Below are 26,068 nucleotides of genomic sequence, written 5' to 3'. Positions count from 1 at the left end.
AAAGACACTGTAAAATATTTCATGTTCCAAAATACATGCCATTAAACACTTCCTGAGAATAAACAAAGGCGAGGATGACTTAACAGAACAATCATTCCAATTCAATTTTGTATCAAAACTCTAATTATAATCAGCCTATTAACAGGAACTGCTTCCTCACCCACACTACATTCATATATCATCAGTCTTCATTAATATAGTATTCATAGATCATTGATTTTCATTAATATAGAATAATTCCCTCTAGTTTCAGTCACTGATTAGGTTCTAAATATCTTAAGTATGCCTGTTTCCTGCAGAACCTTAATCTTTGAAAATGAGCCATTAAACAGAACTTCAGAGGAGATGAAAGTCCTTTTATAGTTTTCTCATATTGTTTGACAAAAGAATCCTAAGGCTACGATACTCCACGTTCTTCCATGTGGTGAAAACAGAGGATGTAGAATGTAGGTTCCACAAGGACAGGATCTTGATCTGTTTTGTCTGCTGATGTATCCCAGGTCTCTAAAACCAGGCCTGGCACATAGTATGTGTTAAATAAACCCTTACTGAATGAGGGGAACAGTTTATTCTCCATAAAGCTATCTGTGTAAAAGAAGGAATTTTACTTTAGGAAATTTTGCTAGTAGGGAGGCATCCTCCCTGTCCAGACTGATCTTAAAAACACCTGCTGGTTGGTTATGGCCACAGTTCCCAAACTGTATAGAGGCACCCTGGGATGAAGCAATAAACACACAAGGGAACCATAAGATCATTTAAAATTCTGTGAAAAGCATAGAGACATCCATTAGATACCATGGGAACCCCTATCTTGAGGAAGTTCACATTTTCAACATTAGATGCTACAGTCCTTTGAAAGAACCTGGATATTTGGAGGCTACTGCCTACCTCCATTCCAACTAGCCAACCAGTGAGGAACAGGAAACAAAGATGACAATGTCCAATCTAATCCAAAGATTAGGGCATCACCCAGATCAGACAGTGTTGGCAGAGTGAGGGAGAACTAATGAGCTGAAACCTGAGGACGGGTACCAGCTTTTATTCTTTCATTCTGCTGGCACCATCCCTCACTTCACCTAATCTATATCCCATGCTCACGGATGAGAATGATTTACTTATCCACCAGCATTAGCTATTCAACTAGAGAGCCAGCTTCCTGGATCATTTCTTATATCCTATGCATATTTATGGAGGATTCAAAGATGAAAAAAGCAACCAGTTCCAGAAGCACAGCAGAGATAAAGCACAGGCTAAGTTCAGAAGTAGACAGAGAGAAAGGGTAGCCTTTTGGACTGAGCTGTAGGAAGCTGAAAACTTAGAAGTCGTTTTAGAGAAGTTAGTACTGATATTGTCCCCTGAAGAGAACGTATGTATCTCTACTTCACCCTCAGCTAGCATGCTTCCCTAATCATGTTTCTCCACTCAACCTGAGTGTTGAGTGACCTTAAGCATATATCCCTAAAAGTCGCATTGTCCTTAATAACCCACAGTTTGCAAGTTACAAAAATTGCCTCTACTTCATATTTAAAACTAAATGAATATGAATATTAGCTATGCATATATTTTGCATGTATCTATTTGGATTTAATCCAGAAATAAAGTACTCTTTTATTAACTGCCACTTGGAAACTGCTAAATCTGAAAGTTCAATACTATTCTGAGTTAGCTCTATAAACACAAAGCAACTCTAGAACTTCTTGAGGTCTTCTAAGACAGATGGAGCTACTTTTCTCCATCATGTTAGTGCTCCCAACCCTTGGATCACGAGAATCCAGGGTGTCAAATGCTAAGGCAAGAAGGTTCTCCAATCCCTACAAGTTTAAAGACAATTTCCTTATATCACTGCTTCTCATATTAAGCAATGAAGTTGGTGGTCAGAGGATGACTGCAAATAAAGAAAAGATTTTAGACTAGATAAGATTTTACAAATCAATGTTAGAAAATCATTAGGTTAATTTAGTCCCTGAGGGAACAGAGGCCAACCCAGAGCCTGAATTATTTAAATGTATCGTCCATAATTGTTCATTTAACTATGGCTTGACTGCAAATTGCATACTTCATTGTTGCCATGCAGACACAGCCAAATGGGAGTGCATGAGAGAGAATATAAATGATTTCTATTAGAGAATTTTTAGGACAAGAGTGCCATTAACAGCTAGTGAAAGTGACGCTGCTTAAAATTTGCAACTGCAAGTGTGCTTCACAGACCAAGAGCATCAACTTCACCTGGCAGTTTATTGGAGATGCAAATCTCAGGTCCCACCCTGGATCACTAGATGAGAATCAACATTTAGGAGAGTTTCAGGTGACTGGTCTGCAAATTAAATTTGGGAAGCACTGAATTAGAATCAACAGTTCTCAGCCCTGGTAAGGGTTATAACCACCTGGGAGATGTTGAACACTTATGGACTCTAGGTCCCACCCCTGGCCAATTAAATCAGAATCCCTGAAGGTGGAGCTTAGCAATGGCAGGCTTTGAAGCTTTGCAGGTGCTCCTAGTGTGCAGCCAGGGTTAGGAAGGATCAGATTGGAGGGACAGCACCTGGCATGGACCTCACTTTACCTCAATCTTATGAAACATCTGCATTTTTATGTTTCATTTATTCAACTCTATGTACTGGCACCATGTTCCTTATTAGCATACAACACCAGTCCTTGTGCAGCTTGAAATATAGAATGAAAATTCCTTTTTTTAATGGAAATACTTTTAATTAACTCACAGAACTATTTTACTAGGTTGCACAAATTCTACAGAAGCCTATTTATTCAAAAAATCTAAGAGGCAACAGATATAGAGAAAATAATAGGTTTTGAAATAAAATCAAACTAGATTTAACTCAGGATAGGGTGACTTTCTGTAGTGAAAATATTTTCTAAAATTAAGTAGAGCTAAAGGTTCAACCTCATTTTCTGTTGTGCCTGCTTGATAGAAGTTAGTTCCCAGATATCCTGGCCACAGAGAAAATGAACATTGCAACCAAGATCTCCTAACTCCTACTTCATGTTTTCCCATGTCCCACGCTGACATCAGTTCTACCAAATTGACATATAGGCTGCCCTCCCAGAGACCAGGAACATAGTAAGCATGAGACAAGGGAGTGTGTGGGAAGACTAAGTCAGAAAAGCTCACTTGGTGGTCATGAAACATTCATGTATCTATCTGGTCATAAGTTTGCGGTGACTACAGCAATCTAAGATTCTTTCAAAGAGATCCAGGATGGATTGTAGAATGCTAGGAAGTAGAGAGAAGAGCCAGTGAGGTGGCTTAAGGAAGAAAGGTGTATGAGTAATAAAGGATTTGGGATTACTTAGCCAGAGGAGGAGAAGCTGAAGCATTACTTAATAACACTTGAAACACATAGAGGATTACAGAATTTAGACTGATGGTCAGCTGTTTTTCCAAAGCTGCTAAAAAGGTAAAACAGACTGAGCCTGAATGGTAGGCCTTTAGAAGACAAGAAGCTTAAGGGAACTGATGCATAATGTTAAGACACGTTTACCGCCCCTGGGGTGGGTAGCTGAGGAAGGTTTGTAGAATAAGACCATTATTAATACCCAGGAGTGAAAGGGAGAACATTTAAACCATGCCAGATGATGGGACTTAAGAGTTAAATGGAATCTTGCTGGAAACAGAGGTGGGTAAGATGGTAACTCAGGATTCTGTGAATTTCTAGGGATAACCCAAACTCCATGCTAGGCATGGGATGAAACAACATTTTTTAAGGCAAAACTCTTGAATATTAAAACATCAAGGTTAGGCAGATATATGGACATCATTCTTTCTGACTTATTTTGACTAAAAATGATTTCGCCTTGTGTTAAGAAAGGTCAAGATCAAATATATGCCAGAGTTAGTTCCTGCCTCCCCCGTCCAGCAGCACGCTTGATATATGAGTTTTACTAACTCAAAATGAAAGGTCCAAGTATTACGATTTCATCAGCTCTGTTGACTGAAAAGCAAAATGAAGACGATAATCATTAGCACTTTACATAATCAAGATATAATTACAGCAGGAATTCCTGAGTACACCTTTAATTCCAGTCTCCTGCTTCTCAGTTATGAAATCTCAACAGGTGGTGTAGAGCAACAATCATGCCTACAAATCACTGAGGACTCTCTCAGAGACCTCCATATCTCTCAGTTCCAAGGACTGCACTCAGAATCCCCAGACCACATCTTTAGCCAGTATCACCAACAATAAGACTGGTTGCAATTCATGGTACCTCAAAGTGGTCAAAATCCTCTTGAAAATCTAGATGTATTCATAATGACAGCCATAGGACTCAACAATGTATGCATTTAGCAAACAATTAGCAGGAAATCCTACACAAGAGAAGCAGTTTCTCTAAAGGCTGAGAGTAAAATACGAAAACACAAAATTTTATCTTTTCTAGCTTTCAAATAAGTAAACTGGTTTGGAGTCTACGTCACATAACAATTTATACAGCAGAACAACCTATTGAGAAATTAAATAATTGTCTTATTTTCCAATAGACTCACTTCATAAAAATAAAAGGTGTTTTCCATTGCTTTCCAAAATAGGGTCTAAGTCTTGAACTCTGGCTTTCCCCACCCCCAGGACAGAATGAACAAATGTACTTATTCTGGGCTATCTGAAGAGCAAAGGGATCTGAGTATCAAAGAAGGGAGTACCTTCTGATACCAGGAAAGGAATTATCTTATTAGGGGCTGCAAGTATGGGTAGAGACCCGGGCGTCTTAAAAGCAGTATGTCTAAGGCAGCAGGACATCCCCCAGAAATGTACATAATGGAGACTTGGCTTCTTTTCCATAGCCTCACTTGGCACAAAGGGCATGAAACCATCGGTGGAAGTCTCTGACCTGAAGGAATATGTCAGCCTGTGAGGGAGACAAGTAAGTTGAGATCCACTTCTGGGGAAGCCCCAGGGCTTCACCCACAGCCTATGGACTAGCACACAACAGCATCCTGGGTGACCATAAGGTAGCCAGAACCCACAGGCTGGGAGACTTCCTTGAGGGTTCCCTTATGCCTCTAGGCCCTTGTGTGGCCCTAAAGAGGGAGGAGAGAGTACCCCCAAAGAATGACCAAGACTATCATTCTAACCCATCTTCAGGGCTAGAAGACAGGAGTAATTTACACTGATTTTCAAAATACAAAGAAATATGATATTTATTGTATTCAAGTGCTATCCAGTAATTCATACTTATTGTATCTGATTATTAAAGAAACCAACCTGAGTGTTACACAAGACTTTTGAGGCTGCCATTTAAAATATACAGATATTTCAAAGGATAAGAACACAGTCTGGGACATTTACTACCAATTATTTTAGGTAGAATGCTTACTTTACAAGTGCCTTCTCGATTTCATAGACTAGACAGTTTTAGGGTTCTTATCTTTAATGGTTGATTTAAGAGTTATTGCCAGAAAATCTTTCACTGAGAGTTTTTTCTGAATAGTAATGCCTTCTGTGTATGGATTCCACGCCTTGACCACTTCCTCTATTGTCAGTTTCAGCGTAAGCACAGGAAACTGACAATTTTATTGTTCTACTCTATTCCTTAATGAAAATGTGTTAAAGAACACTTTCTGGAATAAAGGTATAACCACATCATAAAAGCTGCTGAAATAATCAACTGTCTTATGCCACTATTTGATCATCCAAAAAAGAAAAGTGAGTTTATGCTATTGAAAAGGATTTGTGAAAATCATCTAGGCAGTAGTCTCATTGTTAAAATCTTTAATTCCATTCGATCTTTGATCTTTTGTTTTGCTGGTCATCAAATAGAAAATAAAAAGACAGTAGCCTTGATCTAATCATTGCCCCAAGCCTCTTGTGATTCAGTGTTCAAACATGTAGAGGCCAAAAGAAGTTAGCTCACTTCACATTGCTAATTTATTTAAACCCTATTTATTTGTTTTGACAATGTGACATCATGGAAAGATTACTGCAAAACAAAAGAAGTCTCTTTGCCATCAACCCGTTATATCACCCTGGGCAAATGGCTTTACCTCTCTCTAGGCCTGTTTCCTCATCAGGAAAATGAGATGGTTGAAACAATGATTGGTAAACACCTTCCAGCTCTGCAATTCTATGAATCTATTACTTGTTGTAGTTGTAAGCATTAGAAAAGACAAAAACATCATCGGAACAAATGCATTGATCTAAGGATGACATCTTAGAACATGCCAGCTTTTCTAATTTAGAAGAAAATGCACTGCTATGAAGATCTGCCTGTTTGACAAAGTATTGTTTGCATCTATTAAAACAAGTATCTAGACAGGCCATGCTGGCAAACCAAATAACCTGATTCAGATGATAGAACTGCTGTAGTGTATGAAATCTTATATGCAAATAGGAGGTATTGATTGAACCTGGAGTGCATATATTATTTAAAATTTGAATTTATGTAACTTACAAACAGATCTAGAATACCCTGATCTTTATTCATTCAACAGAGAACTCAAATAAGCAATTCCGTGTCTGGCATAGAAATTTATGGAAAAGTTCCAAAGCTCTGTCTCTCTCATTTTCAGCAGGAAATAAGGAAGGAAAGAAGAGAAGCAACAAGATTGCAGAAGAGGAATATATGATAAACACACTTACACACAAGACAAGCAGAGTGGACGAGATCATTGCTTATCTGATCCTTTTCCCACATTGTTCACTGTTCCTACAAATGAGAAATACTTGATTTAAAGTTTATAAATTTATCTTTGTGGCTTTGTTGCTTCCGATCATTTTAGGGAGAGCCTCAGAGTCTGAACTGTGCTGTTCACTAGGTGAGCAAAAATCTGTAGATCATTTTTGAAGCATTATTTGTTACCACCTCAGATGAAGGAAAGGTCCTGAAATGTACAATCAGAGGCCCTGGGTTCAAGTTCCAGTTATGCTATTTTACTGCATAACATCAGGCAAGCGTTACCCTGCCGTCTTAATTCCCTCACAGGTAGAGAGAACGATACTTTAGACTTCGTGCTTTTTATGAAGAGCAAGTGAAACAATGAATGTGATGTTTCTGATAGAATGTCTTTCACATTATCAGTTATGATCACTTATTTTATTATTAGTTTAGACTCTGCCCTCTCAACTATGCTTTTACCACATCTTAGGATCTTTGAAATGTTATATATTTTTATTCATTTTTGAGTGATGAATGGATTTTTGAAATGCTTTTATAGGTATAATGAATATAACTTTTGATATAGTCAATTCCTGTTATTCACAGTTAGTTATGTTCCTTACAAAGTCTCCAAAGAACACGGAAGAAGCAAATACCAAACCATTGTTCCTGAGGGGAAATTCAGCCTATCGTCACATCTTAGTCAACTGATCAATATAGAACCTTGTTTTATGTGTGCTTCTGTTTAAAGACACCTTATTTAATATATAGTTTTGATTCATTAACATTTAACTCAAAGTCAACAACATATAACTCATGCCTAAACTAAGCTAAGCTAACTGGGTGTTGTATATAAGTCATGAACCACTGAATTCTACTCCTGAAACCAATATTGCACTGTATGTTCATTAACTGGAATTTAAATTAAAAATTTGACAAATAAATACATAAATAAACTAAGCTAAGATAAATGCATGTATTTTTTTGCCATAAGTTCACAAGGGCATAACATTGTAAAATGGAGTCTGACTTCAGAGCCTTTGTTTATACTCTGTGTTACTCTTTATTTCACCTATCATACCAGGAGAAAAAGTTTCTTTAAATCAAGCAAGCAGACAGGACACGTATGACCCTTCCTATAAAGCTGGGAAACCACTGCCTTTGATCATTATATTTATCAGAAGTTTAAAGAACCAAGGTAACTTCAATACAAAATAAACCTATAGGTATTTAAATGCCTATCATTATTCTCATGTATCCTTCTAATTTGCACTCATCCAACAAATATTTGTTAAATGCCTACTACATGCCAGGAAGCATTCTACATGCATTCATCAACAGAGCCATAATGCTGTGATGCTTCTGGAACATGCTTCAGAAGTGTTTGCTGTCAATCTTCTACTGTTGTTAAAAAATACACACATTACAGAAATTTCAAACTCTTAAGGGTCAAAAATGAAAGAAAGGTTACTGCCAAGTTTGATGCCATTTCCTGTCAAGCCAATGATGTTTGAGAATTACATAAAAGAGAGTGCTCAATATCCATTTTTGCTAAGAATGATAGATGTATTCATAAAAGCTTCTATGTGAAACAGTAACTTTAAGGGACAATGAATCAACCAGGATAGATTAGTCTCCCCTGCAATAACAAACAACCCCAAAGTGTCACAATAAAGGCATCTTTCTTGTTCTTGCAAAGTCTAATGTAGGTTGAATGGCCCTCCTCTGTCTTGTAGCCTGGTTTTAAAGTAATGCACGTTACATCTACACATAATCAATTCAAAGTCTGGGGAATGTCGGAAGGAAATGAATTTTGGATGAGGAACTTGTCTGCCACAAACACAAATTAATTTTCTTGTTAATCCTAAATATAATACCTAACTATTCAGATTACAGATAATCTTAAAATTTCACTTTGATTAATGGGAGACAATGGGGAATACCTGTATTTTACAGATTTTTTTTCCTATGCTTCAGATTTCTATTACATAATTCATATTCTCTTCAAAAAATTTTTAAAAAATAGCTAAATGGTGTCTTCTTTAGAATTTTAAGTAAGAACGCAGTCTCCTTATTTCAATTATCTTGTTTGATGAGTTTACCATGAGAAAAGGGGGAAAAACACTAGCTAGCAAGCATAATCTCAGGGCCTATGGCCTTTGTCATGTGCCATCAGTTAAAATAAATTGGCCAAATACATGTGCACTCAGAATTTCAGAATGGGAACTGCTTTGGGACAAGATCTTTGCAGATGTAACTAGTTAAGCCAAGTCGAGGTCATACTGAATGAGGGCGGGCCTCAAATTTAGTGACTGGAGTCTTTACCATAAGAGGAAGGACACAGAAACACACAGAGAAGATGGGCGTGTGGCAGTGGAAACAGAGATCGGATTGATAAGGTTAGAATGCCAAGGGAAGCCAGCAGCCACCAGAAGGCAGAAGGAGGCAAGGAAGGATTCTTCACTAGAGCCTTTAGAGGGAGCATGGTCCTGCCCACAGCTTGATCTCGGACTTTCAGCCTCCAGAACTATGAAAGAATAAATTTCTGTTATTTTAAGCCACCCAGTTTATGATAATTTGTTGCAGCAGCTCTGGGAATCTAATATAGATTGGATCATAGATTTCAACTAAGAATTAAAAATCACAAGTTATAAGCATACTAAGGCTTTGGCAAAATCTGGGTAATAGTCATCTGTTTAGTCTTCATAAATGTCTTAGAATTTTAGACCTAGTGGAGACATTGGCTGTCACTCGAGGCTCACAGCTTCTCTGGAGACCTTTCTTGCTCTTAACAAGGGGAAGGGTTCCCCTTATTCTTAATTCTTGGGCTACCTCCGCAAGGTACATCTCTCAAACTTCCCTCTGCCCTCAGTCCTTCTATCTGCTGACCCCCGTCCTGTTTGGTGCCTCCCCTTGCTCCTCATAGGTGTGTACAGCCCAGGAAAATGCTTGCATTTTATATACAAACCCACCAGTACCGTTCTCTCCATGCTGCCTCTTCCTTGAGATCATTCATTATTAGGATCAGAAGTCAGCAAATCTTTCATGTAAAGGACCATGTAGCAAATATTTTAGGCTTTGTGGACCATATGGTTCCTGTCACAACTATTCAGCTCTGCCACTCTAGCCCAAAATCAGTCTTGACCAAACATAAATGAATGTGTATGATTGTGTTCCAATAAAACTTTATTTATGGACTGAAATATGAATTTTATGTATTTTCCCAGTGTCACAATATTCTTTTGATTTTTTTAAACCATTTACAAACATAAAAACCATTTTTGGTTTGCAGATCATACAATAGGCAGCAGGTCAGATTTGGTCCTTAGGCCAAAATTTGCTAATCCCTAATCTACATCAGTGGTTCTCCAATGGAGTCAGATTTGCCCCCTAAGAAACATTTGGCTATGTCTAGAGACATTTTTTTTTAAATTGTCACAACTAATGAGGTTCTTCTGGAATCTAGTGGGTAGAGGCCAGGGACACTGTTAAACATCCTATGGTGCATAGAACAACCCCTCCCCCAATGGAGAATGTCAAGACTCCTGAGATGAGAAACCCAGGTCTAGATTAAGGATTCCTTTGAGAAACTGAGACCCTTCCCTAACAATCTCCATTGGTTAGATGGTTATTAAGACCTTACTTAAATGGCTCTCCTCATAAGTTCTTCCCAGAACACTCCAACCACAATTACTTTAACCTTTTCAATATCCTCTTGAATTTGGAGACCTTCACAGTGTGTTGTTTTTTGTATTTCAGTGTCAATGTTCCCTCCTATTCCATGGGGAGCCTCCAGAAGGCAAGGAGCATCTCATTCATCTTTGTGTTTCCAGGACACAGGATGTTGGTTGAGAGGGACTAAGCTAAGAAAATAATGAAATAAAACCTTCACGTTATGAATTCTCTTATGGTGGTACCAGATGAGGGAATTTCAACTTTGATGGAGAAAGGACTTCTATCCCTTGGGGTGGACATTTTCTGTCTGAGAATGCCAGCTTCTCTGGGTCAGTCACCAACAGAGGGCCCCATGCTCGATGCAGTCTGAACTACCTATGGCTAGAAAGCCAGGTGGGATTGGAGCTGGCTGAGCCTCCACTCAGTGAGAAGCTCCATTTAGAGGCAGCTAGGACTTCCTGCAGCCACTCCTGGAGGCAATAGTGACACATCTTAAACATAGGTTGAGCTCGGTGTTAGAAGCTACACTGCCTTCCGTGAGGCAGGAGCAATTGAGGCCACCAACAATAATGGATTTGGCAGAATTACCCAGCCCTGACTTTGTTCTGCCCTGCTCCCATCTGACAAACCTGATACCCCTTGGATTCCCAACTCAGCTTCCTTCCCCATCTCCTGATCCTTACCCTGAGATCTTCCCGGCTTACAGTTCATATCTTCCCCTATTCCAGCCCCCTGCACTGGCTGTGCTTCCTCCAAGGCTGCTGGTATCAGCTAGTCCATACCCTGGATGGCCAGGCGAACACCTTTATTAATAGCCCCCTGCCTGGCAGACATCCAAAGCCCCCAGCCCACAATCCAGAGCTTCAGTGGCTAGCCTTTTGAGCATTCAAGCTGCTTCTATCTTCCAACTTAACCTCTGTTCAAATCTGATCTCCTGCTTATTTCTCTTAGCTCTTTCCATTTCCCATTTCCCCCATCTACCCAGTCACACTGGATTAATGTTTTGTTTGGCAGATTTCTGTGGATGTTTTGATTCTTCTTTTCCCCCAGGTTTCTGTGACTGTGTATCCCGGCCCATACTTCTATGCTTGTACTAGTCCTCAAGCAGGGACTGAACACCAGATTACATTTTTCTGTCACTCTCTGTCATGGAGAAGAATACGACAGGCAAGCGTGTGTACGGGAATGTGGCAGAATTCAGAATAAGTGTGAAGACATAGTTCCTCTGTGAAGAGTGCTTAAAGGTAATGGGTGAGGCCGGTGGTGGGTATTAAGGAGGGCACATATTGCATGGTGCACTGGGTGTTATACACAAATAATGACTCATGGAACACTACATCAAAGCCTAAGGATATACTGTATGGTGACTAACATAACATAATAAAAAATTATTATAAAAAAAAGACTAATTGGTAAGGTAAACTCACCAAGTGGAAGGAGCCATAGACAACAGATAAGATATTTTAAGTACAAAATTATATGGCACAGCATTCAGAGAAGAGTAAATAAAAACATCTCCATTTCCTGAGTAGACAGAGCTAAGATTTATTGAGCACTGTGATAAGCACTTTGCATTTATTAACAGCCTGTATAATCATGATAGAAAACCCTTAATAGAAGTCATAGCATTATACCCACTGTATAGATGGGGAAAAGGAGGCTAAGGCAAGTGAAGTCTTCTGCTAATAAAGGTGGGGGGGTGGTTTCACATATGTCTGCCTTCAAAGCTGGTGCCATATGCCTTGCAATTTCCAGCAGCCATGACACACTTCAGAGACCACGTGAGGCCTGCACCGATGCTTGGAAGATGAAGCTATGGAGACCCACAGCAGGAAGAGGGAAGGGCCTCTGGGCTATAGGACAGTGGCCGAGAAAGCGCAGTGGGCTGGTGGTACAGAAGACCTGTCTAGAGAAAAGGTCTGTGGAGCAGATAGAGGCAATAAGGTGGGAGGTCCAGAAGAACTAACTTGTACAAGCTTCTGCACACTAGAAGAAGGAATTCACCTTGCTTTCGATGGAAATAGACCAGAGGTTTTGCAGGGTACAGTAATAAGTTGTGTTTGGGGAATAAGACCCTGATATGAAGATAGAACTTTTGCCCCTCAGGCAAGTCCCTGGCCAGAGTGACGTCAGTGCTGCCTACATTGCACGTGAGCTTCCCTGAGTTGAATATGTGGAAGGCACATCAAGGGCTACCTTTTTGGCTAAGTATTTACTTAGGTCTGTGTCTATCCTAGAGGCTGCTGTAACAAATTACCACACATTTAATGGCTTTAAACAGCACGATTTTATTTTATTATCATTCTAGAGGTCAGAAATCTTAATTCCATATGCAATCTTAACTCCTCCTGTGTAGCACCTATTCATAGAGACTCTGGGGATCAGGACAGGGACATCCTTGGAAACCACCGTCTGGTCTCCTGCAGGCAGTGATCTTGCCCTCGGGGCTTAGTCACTGGCAGACCTGCAGCCCTCTAGCACACACCCTATGCGCCACCCAGGCAGCTGTTTGGGAAAAGCCACACTTCACTGTGGATCCCAGAATGAAGCCATGATGCAGCGTACAGCCTCAAGGCTCTGTCTGGTTCCTCATCCTCCTCACTCTGTTAGAAGTGCTCACCTTCACCCACAGACTCAGGTCTTTGTGAGGGGCATCCAGGGCCAAATCCCAGCCTGAGGTAAACAGAATTCGAGCGGTGGCAGCCTGACCTCTGAGGTTTGGCATCGGCTTCTAGCCCTTCATCAATTTGCGTTTTGTCTCTGCTAACAGAACTTCTTCCACGTTCCCGGTGTTCTCTACCTGCTGTGGGTCCTCATTTGGGTGTCTGGTTCCTTCTTTCATCCTTGAAGATCTTGAGTTCTGGTCTTGAAAATGATTTACTATTTCATCTACTTGCCAGTTATCAGTTTCAGATCCAGGGTGCTGCCCCCAGTTTAATGATGGGGTCCCTCTCTCCTCCTGACGGGTCCCCTTGATGCCCAGGGCCCTTTTGTCTCCTCAGCTCCGCTGCCATCCCCTACCCCCCGATGCCCACCAGCATTGCCTAACTCCAGTGGGCAGCTCCGGTGCCAGGCCCTGCCTTGGCTCATCGAACTTGTCTCAGAAAGGTTTGTCTCCAAGGAGACACACATGATGTCTCTTTGTGCTGTTCCCAAGGTAGTGTTTGAACAACCCTGTGTTAACCAGGAAGTCAGAATCTTTGATAGAAAGGACTCAGGCTGTCCCCCCAACCCCGTCAACTTATTTACCACATGCTCACCTGTGAATAACCTTCTACTTTCTGAAGCTTTTTAATCTATCGTTTGCTCCATAAAAGGGTCAGTGAGATAACCACATCTAGTGTTAGAATGAAATGACAGATGAGAAAAATGAGCTTGGAAAGTATAGTGGACCTACCAAAGATCACACTGCACCTTAGGCCAAGATGAGGTCTGGGCTCCTGTCTCCTGACTTCCAGGCCAACATTTTTGCTGCCTATCAGGTCAGTGGGTAAGCCCACTGTAGCATCAGGCAGGCAATCAGGGTGGAAGGACTTTAAATATCATCTAGGCTGAGGTCTTCAGATGGAATCCCCTCAGGAAATGCCCTGCCAAGTATCAGCTAGCTTCTGCTTCAACAGCACCCCACCCCCCTCAGCCACACATCCTGCCTGAGTCTGATGTCAGCTCCAGGGCCTGCTACTCTGGAGGGACAGCTTACATAGCAGCACACCTGAGCAGGGCACTGCTCTCTCCAACATCTTGATCCAGTTAGTTGGCTTTCCTTTTGGTTTCATTACAGAAATCTCTGGAACTTAGAAATCTTTTTCTTATCTTGAGTTCAAATCTAACTTTTTAATTTTCTACCCACTAATTGGGTATATCTGTTGCATCCAAGCACACATTAACACACTCCTTCCCATGCACTCACACTCACACATGCATACACACTCTGACATATTCTCACACACACTCACATATTCTCACACTCTCACACAATTACACTTACACACATACACTTTCACACACATTCACACATGCATTACACACATATTCTCTCACACACTCGCACATTCCCACACACTCTTACACCCATGCACACACACACTCACATATTCTCATAATGCTCTCATACACTCACATGCACACACATACACACACTCTCACATATTTTCACACACTTTATCTGACACTCACACATGCATACACATATATTCTCTCACACACACATATTCTCACACACTCCCTTACATAAATACACTCACATATTCTCACACCCACACACACACAAGCACTCACCTTCGTGTATTCTCACCATGTTTTCTCACACTCTCACATCCACACACTCTCACCTATTCTCACACACTCCCACTCACACACACTCACCTATTTTTACATACTCTCACACTCAGACACACACATAAACACACCCATACCATGAATCTCTTTTTTCCCATAATAGCTTTCCAAAGATTTGCCCCTGAGCAATCTCTTTTCCATGCTAAAACACCTCTGCTTCCCTTATTCTCCCCCTAAAGAGAGGATTGTCATGCCCTACACTGTTCCAACCTCTGGTCTGTGCCTCCTCTAAATCCTTCTCATGGTATGGCAACCTCTGGCCAGTCCCAATCTGGGCAAGACCTCCATGCTGAGGTCTTCTGACCCCCAACAACACAGTGGGCCTCGAATTCTCAAGCGTTCATCTTACAGCAGGATCTAGAAGAGCATGAACGAGAACAGAGATTCTGAAGCACACTAACCAACAAGAATGGGAGCTGGTATTTGTCCCTGCAGATCTGTCAAGCATTTCAGAAATTCCAGTAAACATGTTCCCATCTGGAGAAGACAACTCGAACTGCAATAATTCTGCAGGAGATCCAGTTGATGCTTGATCAAAGTACATCTTAAGTAGGCGGAAAGGTAATGATTCACAGATACCAATTGTTCACCCTCGTCAGATGGAATAGCTGGGGGAAGCACTGAGCTGTGCTTCAATTATCCCTACCCAGAAATCACTACAGTTCAAGAGCTTGTTATTCTGGGAGGGGTACCTTACACGGCATATCTGAGCAGGAGACTTGTTTCTCCTTAGCATCTTAATTCAGTTGGTTGGGTTTTATATGTTCTTTTTTTTCCCCCTTTTGTTTTCATCAGAGAAATAATTTCAAGCCAAGCTGATTGATTAGGCAGAGCTGTTCCTAGATGTGCATAGGGCAGCCACAGCTTAGAGGGTGACATCCTTTAAGAATGACCACTGGGCTTAGCCTCATGCAGCAAGAAAGAATGGCAGGTCATCCTGACTCTATTCAGGGTGCTGGAGGGACTGAACTTCATAGTTCAGGGAGCCCACAGCCTAGGTGTTCTTTTCTGGTGCCTCTTGGTCCTTATCTTTACTTACAGTATGTGAATTTGTGTTTGAGACCAATCTTCAACCTACATCCTTGGTCTGGAAACCAGGTTCCTGATTTGTTCCTTACACTTGACTTCTAGCCCAATCCTCTTGTCTTAAATGATGGTTCCCTGTCACACTCTTAACAGCCTTTACTTATACCAGTCTGCAGTTAGGGCCCTGCTACCACCAGCCAGACTTTCCTGATGCTGGTACCCAGTTTGATCTCTGCACGATCTCTATCCCTAAACTCTCCATTGCTAGGTTCCACTCTCCTATTAAACCCTCAAATCTTATCCTCTGCTACACCTCCCAATGCCTGCCCTCTGCTTATCCTTGTACCTTATGACTCACCTGGCTCTAGCAGGACACACTGCTTCCTCTGCTTCCTGCTAGCAGCTGGGCTAACACCAACCCAAGCCCAGGGACCAATTTAGCTCCCAGACCCTCTAATTCTGTCTAGTGTTGCCATCCTCCAAGACCCTTTCCGCTCCAAGCGGCTTTAGAGAGAACGGAGAAGGGAAATGTGCAGCCTGGGCACTGTGAGTTTGATGAGGAAGGGAGATGCTGGCATAAAGCAGTTGAAATCTGCTTCCCCAGCTCAAGCTACAAGCTGATAGAGCTACTTACCTCCCACCCCACCCTCATATCCTTCTGGCCTAACTGGCAATGTGATTTTGGTCACACTGAGGACTGGGCCAGCTCTGTGGACACCAAGACAAAGTCATGAAGTCAAGGTTGCAGTTTAAGTGCTCTTGATTTTTCCTTTGGAATATACTGATGGAAACTAACAAACTACCTCTAAGTTATATTTACCGGCTCGGAGGGCATTTGAATTCAGGAAAACAAACTGGTGCTTGGTTATCTGGAGGATGTATTTAAATTCACAAAGAACCATTTGTGCCATGTGGTGATTTTTTTTTTTTACAGAAATAATAACTCTCCCCTTTGCTAATTGACATGATAAACAAAGATAGAGCTTCTCCTCTTCCATCACTACCTCCAAAATTAAATTTAACAGCAATTCTCTGCTTAGGCAGAAAGAACAAATGGGCTAGTTACTCATTTGTGGAAAACAGGTAAAAATTTTCCAGTGACTGTTTCTTTGAGGTGTCTATTTTAAGAAATTTGTTGGGGAGTAGGTTACAAGGTGAATATCCAACCTTTTAGAGAGCAAGAATCAGGAGTTTCAACTGAGTGACTGCTTATAAAATGCTAGCACACAGGGTGTGGAACAAGCTGAGCTCAGCTCCAGATTTCAGGTGTTTTGCAACCCCATCCTATATCTGAATGTCATAGCCACCTTTACAAAAACAATACCCTTTAGTTAAACTAAGTAGAAAAATATAGTGAAAAGATTCCTTGCTATTCTCTAGGTGAAAGAAGATATTTTTCTTAAGGAAAACACTGGTGAGAATAAAAGCCAAGTATTGTTTTAGGCTCTCTCCAATCTCCAAAATACCATTTAAAAAATAATTACGCCCACGATTTATGCACGATTCATTAGACAGAAAGATAAAATGCACTGCTAAATTTTAATTGCATTGGAAGAGTAGACATCATGAAATATACCCCCAACTTCTCGGGATTATAACCCAGCCTAGGAACAACTTCACCTCAATTTAAACCCTGCCCAAATAGTCTAACTCGATTCAATTATAACAGCATTTTAGTTTCATAATTTGATAGACTTATGAAGAATTATTTTAGTTAAGCAATTACAGGGTCAAATGATCTTTTATCAATACTTAAGCTTTTTTGTTGTGAAAATTAACAGGCTTAAATTACAGACAACAACAGGAATTGTCACCTCAGGGGGAAGAATGAAAAACACCTTAGTTGTCTGCAAAAGAAACTGTTTTTAAAGACCACAGTTTTCCTCATCCCCACCCTCACAAAGATAAGGGCAGGATCATAGCCTGCATTATACAGGCACAGGTGAATCAACCCACTAGACACAAAACACCACCCATACAGCTTACACACTGAAGCTATGGAAGAAAAGCATTCATTACATAATAGGTACAGTATCTTACATAATATATAATAAATATGATAGACAACATCTTGCAGGATGCAAACAGCCCTGCAGAAGATGTCAGCTGATGAATTACTAAGCTGAAAGAGCCAAGGTGAGAGAATGAGCACCTGCAATTGTATTTAATAGTCTTATGGCAGCAAGGTCAGCTGGGCTACCTGCCCATCCCTTTAGGTTTCGAAGGGCATCTACCTGTAGCCTCTATTCAGGCAGCCTCTTCTGAAGAGGGAGCATAATTAATAGGGCAGGTGCAGCGCCTGGACCTCAGTGTCTCCTATGATCACTGTTCACACACATACCTGTGGTCTTTAGTGGGGTTTTCTCTCCTAGCAACAGTTTTAACCTTTTGGCATGGATTTTGCCTTGATAATGTGAGTCAGCCACCACTGCCGAGGTAAAGGACATGTTACAGAGTGTACAGCACTTATTCTTATCCACCATATCGGCATCATTTCCCTACGAGGAAGAAAGAAAAAAAAAAACAGCATTAGAGGGAACCCCAAGTCCTAAATTTTTTTCCCATTCCATTTTGTTGCAAATGAGATGTAACACAGACTTTCTCATTGAAATGTCTACTTTTTGCTCTGCAACTTTTTTTTCTTCATGACAATCATCAAAACATTTTCAGTTATTGACTTTAACCTACATTTATTTAGTGGCTACTAGTGCCAGACACAGGGAACACAGGACACATGTGCAGATATGAGTTACCCAAGGAAAACAGGATCCATGATAAGGTGAGAGCACATTGTGTCTGGCACCATGAGGGAGAGGGTCTCTAATTGCACCCATTATACTCATTAAAGTAAGTAAATTATCAGAGTTCAGATGGCCTGAATTATTTAGCAGAAATTATCATTTGGCATACAGCTCTGTCTTTCACCAATTTTAGCCTCACCAGGATACATGGCCACATGTTCAAGATTTTCTTTTTTAAGATTTCTTAAAGGACTTGAACATTTTTCATAATTAACTGGAGTATATATCATAAAGTTATGATGGCCATGCCTGCTGAATTTTCTACAACAGTTTGTATAATTTTCTTTTCTTTGGGAAAGGTGATTAGTTAAACACAGCACAAAATACTTAAATCCAGCTTGATTTTTATTCTTTTGTAGGACAATGAAAGTTAAGCATGAATCAGAAAAAAATAAATCCTTTGTTAGATCATGTGACCTGGCTATTGTGCACAAAGACCATCAATTACCTATATTATACAAGGGGAAGATTAATCCATGGGCTCCCCTCCTGCCTAGTGAGAAATTGAGGGTAAGGTGGACTCTCAGATAAGGAGTTAATCTATTCCTTAATGGGACAGCAATAGTGAAGCATCTTTCTATTAAAGAGCAGCCTTGGATGAGGATCTGGCCCTGTAATAGCCCCTTCTCTTCTTCCAAGCAGGCCCAAACAGTACAATTTAAAATGGTATAAGCGGAAGGATAAAGGTGGGGATAGGATAGAAAAAGGGAATTATATATTTTCTGCAGAATAATAAGATGTCCAAACTGCTGGAGAGAGTGTTGCCTTGCAGATTATGTGGCAGTTAGAAAAATAACTCCTTTCTCTTTAAGGCATTCATTTGTAATCTCTCTCTCTCATAATTAGTGTTGGTCTTTGGGAGGAGTATTGTTGGTGGAAGGGGCCACCTACTGCCATTTATTCTCTTGACCTTAGATTATTAAATCTTAGTGTGCCTCCCTGACCCCATTATCACAGTTAATGGGTGAGATTTGAGGAAATGTAGTGCTAGGGGTGGAGGATAACTGAGAAGAAATGAAGCCTATATAGAGAAGAAGAGCTCTCCCAAAGGTCCTTTCCTGGACAGAGACAAATATTTAGGGCAGGACACCTGGTTATGTCGTGAGGCTATGTCTACTGAGTCATCCTTACTGATGATATTTAAAGCTTTGAGTTGCTTTGAGGTTTCCCTTCACCCTCGGAAATAAATAAATAAATAAATAAATAAATAAATAAATAAATAAAATCACTAATGCTTTCACACCTTTGTGCTGTATACTATGGAAACTAACAAGACTAAGTAGTAGAGGGAAAAATAGGCTTTTCTTTACCTACTTCTCCAATCACACCTAGGAGATGCTACAGAACCCATGGAGGGAGTTTGAGTCCAGAGATATCAGGAAATTACAAGTCAGGGAGTTACTGAAGGGTTTGAACCAGTAAATGAGGAGTAGATATCTCATGAGGGCTGAAAGACCCAAACTGGTACTTTCCATTATACTGATATTAACATTAAAAAAAAGAAGATGAAGAAAAAGAAAAGAAAAAGAAGATTGTTAAGATGAAAGTGGATGCTTAAATTACTCATTTTCACCTTCTTATGCATAATTTGAGTCAAAGCATGTAATTTTTCTTAAAATTAGGAATAAGATCATAAGCCAAAGCTTAACCTACACTCTACACCTATTTACAATCTGTGAATCCTTTCTGCACTTTTAGCAAAAGTGCTGGCCAAACCTGGCCCTTCTCCCTGGAGCTCCAAGATGTAGACATTTCTACAAAAAGGCTGAAAGCCCAACACAGGGGTTGGTATCAGTATATGAAGTACACTCAGAAATCATTTTAGGGTAAAGAGCTGCCTTTAAACTAGATACTAATCAATTGATTTATGATACTCATTCATTCAACACATTTCTAAGGACCTGCCAAATATGTTAGATGCTGTGTTAGATGAGTATGACTCTGCTCTCTGTTATTAAGGAGTTTGGGAGCAGGAGAATTGGGAAGGACATCAGAAGATAAAAGGAAAATAGTATAATCAAGAAAACATAGTCTCCTATTGGACTTACACTCCCTCAATCATAAAATTTTTTAAAAATGCAAATTAAGGCTATTTGTGTGGATTTTCATCTCTAAGCCTTTCTCATGCCTTCCTTATCACTTCTTGTCTAATCCAGTCTTTCCAGAATCAGTTCAGTTTAATCATCACTTCTTTGAGATGAAGCTTTTTCTGTCTCCCTCTACAAAACTGAGCATCGACCTTAGGTCCTCTATGTGTCCTGCACATCTTTTATAATAGAACACTGAATTATTACATGCATATGTTTTCACATTTGGTCCCCTCACAAGCCTACAAAACTCCTTTAAGGTCAAGGAAATCATCTCATTGGTATTAAAGCCCCAGCCCCTGGCACAATGTCTGTCACACAGGGGGACCTATAGATGTTTACTGACTGAGTAGGGCTGAGTGTTGGTTTGTGGGATCAGTAATTCACATGACATAAAAATCAAAAGAGGAGACATAATGCGAGGAAGTATAGTTGTCAGCCAAAATCTTTCAAAATGACATGACAATGGCCAGGAAAAGAACCAGAGGTATCAACAATTTATAAACTAACTTGAAGGTTCAAGTAGACGAACATTGTCCAAAAATTTATGTTAGTTTCATCATTGTTTTAATATATATACCTAGCTTTCTGCTCTCCTGGGCAATATCATTCACATAATCTTATAGAAGAATCAAAGTATAATAGAAAAAAACTAATAGTTAGGTAAGAAAATATCATGGAATATATGCCATAGTTGTAGAAGAAGGACCAAGAAAGTTTAAGTCTCAGACAATAGAGAAACTGTAGTAGTGTCCTGAGAAGTTAGGCAGTCTTTGAAGCCAGCAGGACATGTTTACTGGATATTTTACTAAAGAAGCCAATGTAACTCGCATGATACAATTATAAATACCACCAACTTGGACTATTCTAATGACCCTGGTGGAAACACAACTACCCAGGAAGAACCTTAATACTAACCAAGGGCCTGCAAAGTGGTAGAATTTAATTGTGTGTTCTTGGCTACCTAAATCTCAGATTAATGGCTTCTTACAGTTACAGATTATATCATCTTTACTGGAGTTTCCCACTGCACCCAGAGCAATGTTGATATATGGCTCAGGGCAGAAATTCCATGAAGTTTGATGAGCTGACCTCCATGAATACATTTAAAGTTTCTAGCGTAAAGAATTGAGAATGGCCTCAAGATATCAAATAAATGAAGGGAAGTCTAAGATTATCCTAAATTATGGGTTTCAAACTGGAGGCAAAAATTCAGACTTTTTCGACATAATGGCCACATTGCTGAATGAAAAAAAAATTGTGGAGTATCTTAAGGCTGCATAGTCATAGCATTTTGCAAAGGTAAGAAGTTTTCAGAAGAATTCAATCAAGGTGGAAAAGGCTGGCTGACTCTGGCCAGAAATCAAGTCCTGAAAGTCCTTTTTATATCTTATAAGTTTTTTTTTTTTTTTTACTTAACTCAAATAACTGCCTTAATTCTCCTTCAGGTGCGTACAAGAAGCCTGAGAGGGATTTTCACTTCCAGAATGTCAGAGTGAGAAATTCTGTAAAATTGCTCCCAGCAAAACAACCATAACTGCTAAAGATTATTTTTAAAAATTCTTTAAAGTCTCTGGAAATAATACTAAGAGAAGATAGCAAATTAAGAAATATTTATTCAAAAAATATATTCTCCCAGTAAGAATAGCAAGAGTATATGGTACTTTAGAGATGACCCTCTCCCTCCCTACCAACTGTCCAGGTAAGCATGATAGAAGTTCCATTCTGATTGGGTGTGGTCAAGAAAATAGGGCTCTCTCTCCCATTAGCTCCTGGTTAGGCGCTATTAGGAAGGTCAGACCACCAACATTAGTACCCTTTCTGCTCCAAGATGCAGAAGATAAATTGCTGGCAATGTAGCCAAGAGATCAGATATTCTCTTCCCCCATCCACACTCATTCATAGGACAAAAGCTCTATCTTAAGCACAGCAGACCAAAAATATTGGGACCCTGATTGCCTTGCCCAGATTGCTTGTAGGACAGGGATTCCATGCCAGGAGAGACAAACTGAGAAGACAAGACCCTGACACTTCTGCCTAGCTAATAAAGCAGGATTGTCATTCCAGGAGAAGCAAGCCACTGTCCCTGTCCCTTACTCTGAAGCAGTGGCTCAGAAATTTTTCCCTAAGAACAGATGGGGAAGAAAAAGTACATAAAAACAGAAAGCTTTTAAATTCTCTCCAAAGAAACTGACTTCATTTGAAATCGAGCATTGAAAGGCTTAAGCCTAAGGTTGCTTTCAGAAACAATGGAAATATTGCTGGTAAGGTATTAAGAGAAAGCTGATAGCTCCATTAAAGCAACAAGCTAAACCATAGCTTACCAGAGAGAACCAGGGAAAGAGATAGCTCAGGAGAGCCTTCTGGAGTCAGAAGAAGACTTCACTCAAAAACTAGTCTTACAAAAAGTACAAAATTTAATTAGATCACACTGTGCAGCATTTATACTCCAGGGCATTGACAAAAACAATAGAGCAATCATCCAGCAATTAACAGAGTCTAAAAGATGTCTATGATTCCAGTAGTGCCAGGCAGTTTAACAGATATCAGAGAAAGAGACAGTCAAAGAAAGTCCTATACAAATCATTGCCATCCCACAGTGACTGTATCATTCCTAAGGCTGAGCTGCTGAGCAGGGACATTAGTCACTGCACATCTTGGAAAAATAGACACTACTAAAATAGTCTTAGACATTAAAGTAACCAAGACATTGGACAAATAAATAAACAAACAACAACAAAAACAAGTTCTGGAGCATGGAGTAATCTGTATCCAGCATCACTACAATATATTAACTAAAATATTTAGTTCTCAACAACAACAATTATAAAACATGCAAAAAATTCAGGGAAGTATAACCTACACACAGGAAAACAACAACAGAAAGGGCTCAGATGTTAAATTTTTTTAATGATTTTTTATTATATTATGTTAGTCACCATACAGTACATCCCCAGTTTCTGATATAAAGTTCGATGACTCATTAGTTGCAAATAACACCCAGTGCACCATGCAATATGTGCCCTCCTTACTACCTATCAGATGTTAAATTTAACTGGCAAAGACTTCAAAGCAACTTCACAGATTTCAAACAATTACAAATGTGTTCAAAAATTAAAGGAAATCATGCTTCAAGAGGTAAGAGAATATATGATGGCAATGCGTTATCAAATAAATAAAAATTACATCAAAGATCAGATGGAAATTCTGGAGTTAAAAATCACAATAACTGAAATGAAAAATTCACTAGAGGGGTTTTATAACAGATATGAACTTGCAGAAGAAAGAACTGGTGAACTTGAAGATATATTGGTGGAGATTATGCAATCCGAGAGAAGAAAAAAAAAAGAGAAAATTGAACAGGTCCTCAGAGAAATGTAGGGTACCATTAAGTATACAAATATATGCATAAAATAGTAATACCAGAAGAAGAGAAAGAAAAAAATATTCATAGAAATAATGACTGAAAACCTCCCAAATTTGAAGGAAAACATCCAAGAAATTCAATAAAATTCAAGTAGGGTAAGCACAAAATGTTCTACACCCAAATACATCACAGTAAAAATGCTGAAAGCCAAACAAAGGGAAAATGTGGAAGTAGCAGAGTAAAGAACTTATCACATACAAGGGAACCATAACAAGAACAACAGCTAAGTTCTCATCAGAAATCAGGCCAGATGTTAGGGGGGTAGCATATTCACAGTACTGAAAGAAAAAGAAATCTATCAAATAAAAATCCAATATCCAGCAAAACTATCTTTCAAAAATTAAAGTAAAATAAAGACATTTAGAGATTAAAAAGAAAAAACAACTAAGAGAATTTGTTACTAACAGATCCTCCTTATGAGGAATACTGAAGCAAGTTTTTTAGGCTGAAAGCAAGTGACACCAGAAAATAATAGAAATTCTTATGAAAAGAAAAAAAAACACAAGCAAAGGCAAATATGTAATTATAAAAAATTATAAATGCATATTTCTTCTTTCTTTTCTTAACTAATTAAAAAGTATATGTATGAAATATCTATTTTTTGTAGTTGTTCCAATAACATATGCATATATAATGTATTTGACAGCACTAAAGGTGTAGGTGGAAGCAAAGTTGTGCTGGAGTAAGGAAATGACACCATATTGTAATTTTCAAATCCATAGGAACAAATGATGAGAACCAGAAAGGGTAAATAAGAAGGTTAATACAACAAACACTAAAATATATCCAGCTCACATTTCTTTTCTCAGCTTCTTTGAAAGATATAAAATTAAATAGATTAACTGGGGCACCTGGGTGGCTCAGTCAGTTAAGTGTCTGACTATTGATTTTGGCTCAGGTCATGATCTCAGGATCATGAGATTGAGCCCCACATGGAGTCCTGCATTGGGCTCTCTGCTCACCTGGGAGTCTGCTTGAGATGCTCTCCCTCTCCTTCTGCCCTTCCCCCATACTCTCTCACTCACTTTTTCTCTCTCTCTCTCTAAAATTAATAAATAAATCTTTAAAAGTATATGGATTAACAATTATAAAAATATATTGTTGGGTTTATAATATAAATATACCTAATATGCATAACAATAATAGCACAAAAAGGGGGAAGAGAGGACAGGCATACTTTTCTATATCTGGGTACAATTAAGTTAGGATCAATTTCTGATAAATTGAGATATATATACAGCAAGCCCTAAAGCAACCACTAAAGAAAAAGTCCAAAATAATATAGGGAATAGTCACTAAAGGAATTAAAATTTTGCAGTACAAGATATTTTCTTAATGCAAAAGAAAGTGGTAAAGAAGAAATAGGAGAAAAAAAGACACTATTCCTAAAGTAAAAAGTAAAGACACTAAAATAAAAAGTAAAATGGTACACATAAATCCAACTGCAGCAATAATAACACTGTATTTAAAAATAATATAAAATCTAATCAAAATATAGTGATGGTAAGATTAGATAAAATGGAAAACATAACGAATCTATATGTTGTCTAGAGGAGATAACACTTTAGCTTCAATGATACAGTTGGATAAAAGTAAAAAGAATTAAAAGCTATATCAGGCAAACAGCATCTACAAGAAAGTTGTAGTGGTTATCAAACTGATATCAAACAAAGTACAGCTTTAAAACAAAAATTTTTACTAAAGATAAAGCGGGGCTTTGTGCAATGATTAATGTGCTGAACCATCAGGAACATGATAATTATATATATGCATACATATAATTACATATGTACTTAGAAAATTCAGGAAGCAAAAGTTGGTAGAATTAAAGGGAGAGCTGGACAATTCTATATGTATCTGTTAGGTCAAGTTGTTTTAAGTCTTCTTATTCCTCCTATTTCCTTATTAATCTTCTGCCTAGTCATTCTATCAATTACTGAATGTGTGGTATTGAAGTCTCCTTACTGGTATTGAAAATAACCCCAATTTAAAAGTTTGCAAAGGATCTAAATAGACTTTTCTACAAGGAAGATATACGAATAGCCAATAACAACATAAAAATATGCTTGACATCATTAACAATCAGGAAACGCAAATGAAACCACAAT

General features: G+C 39.1%; 1 protein-coding gene across 1 annotated transcript in view; it reads right to left on the bottom strand.

Annotated features, from left to right (window-relative positions):
- ZMAT4 (zinc finger matrin-type 4) overlaps positions 1–26,068 on the bottom strand; it is a 344,133-nt gene that overhangs the window by 133,841 nt on the left and 184,224 nt on the right. Inside the window, exon 4 of the mRNA XM_045779181.2 lies at positions 17,987–18,143. Within this exon, the coding sequence (XP_045635137.2) occupies positions 17,987–18,143 (157 nt within the window). The remainder of the gene's footprint in view (positions 1–17,986; positions 18,144–26,068) is intronic.

Source organism: Ursus americanus, chromosome 27 (assembly GCF_024610735.1).
Source record: "Ursus americanus isolate L20-20 chromosome 27, mUrsAme1.1.p, whole genome shotgun sequence".
NCBI lineage: Eukaryota > Metazoa > Chordata > Mammalia > Carnivora > Ursidae > Ursus > Ursus americanus.
This window is presented reverse-complemented; position numbering and strand designations above follow the sequence as displayed.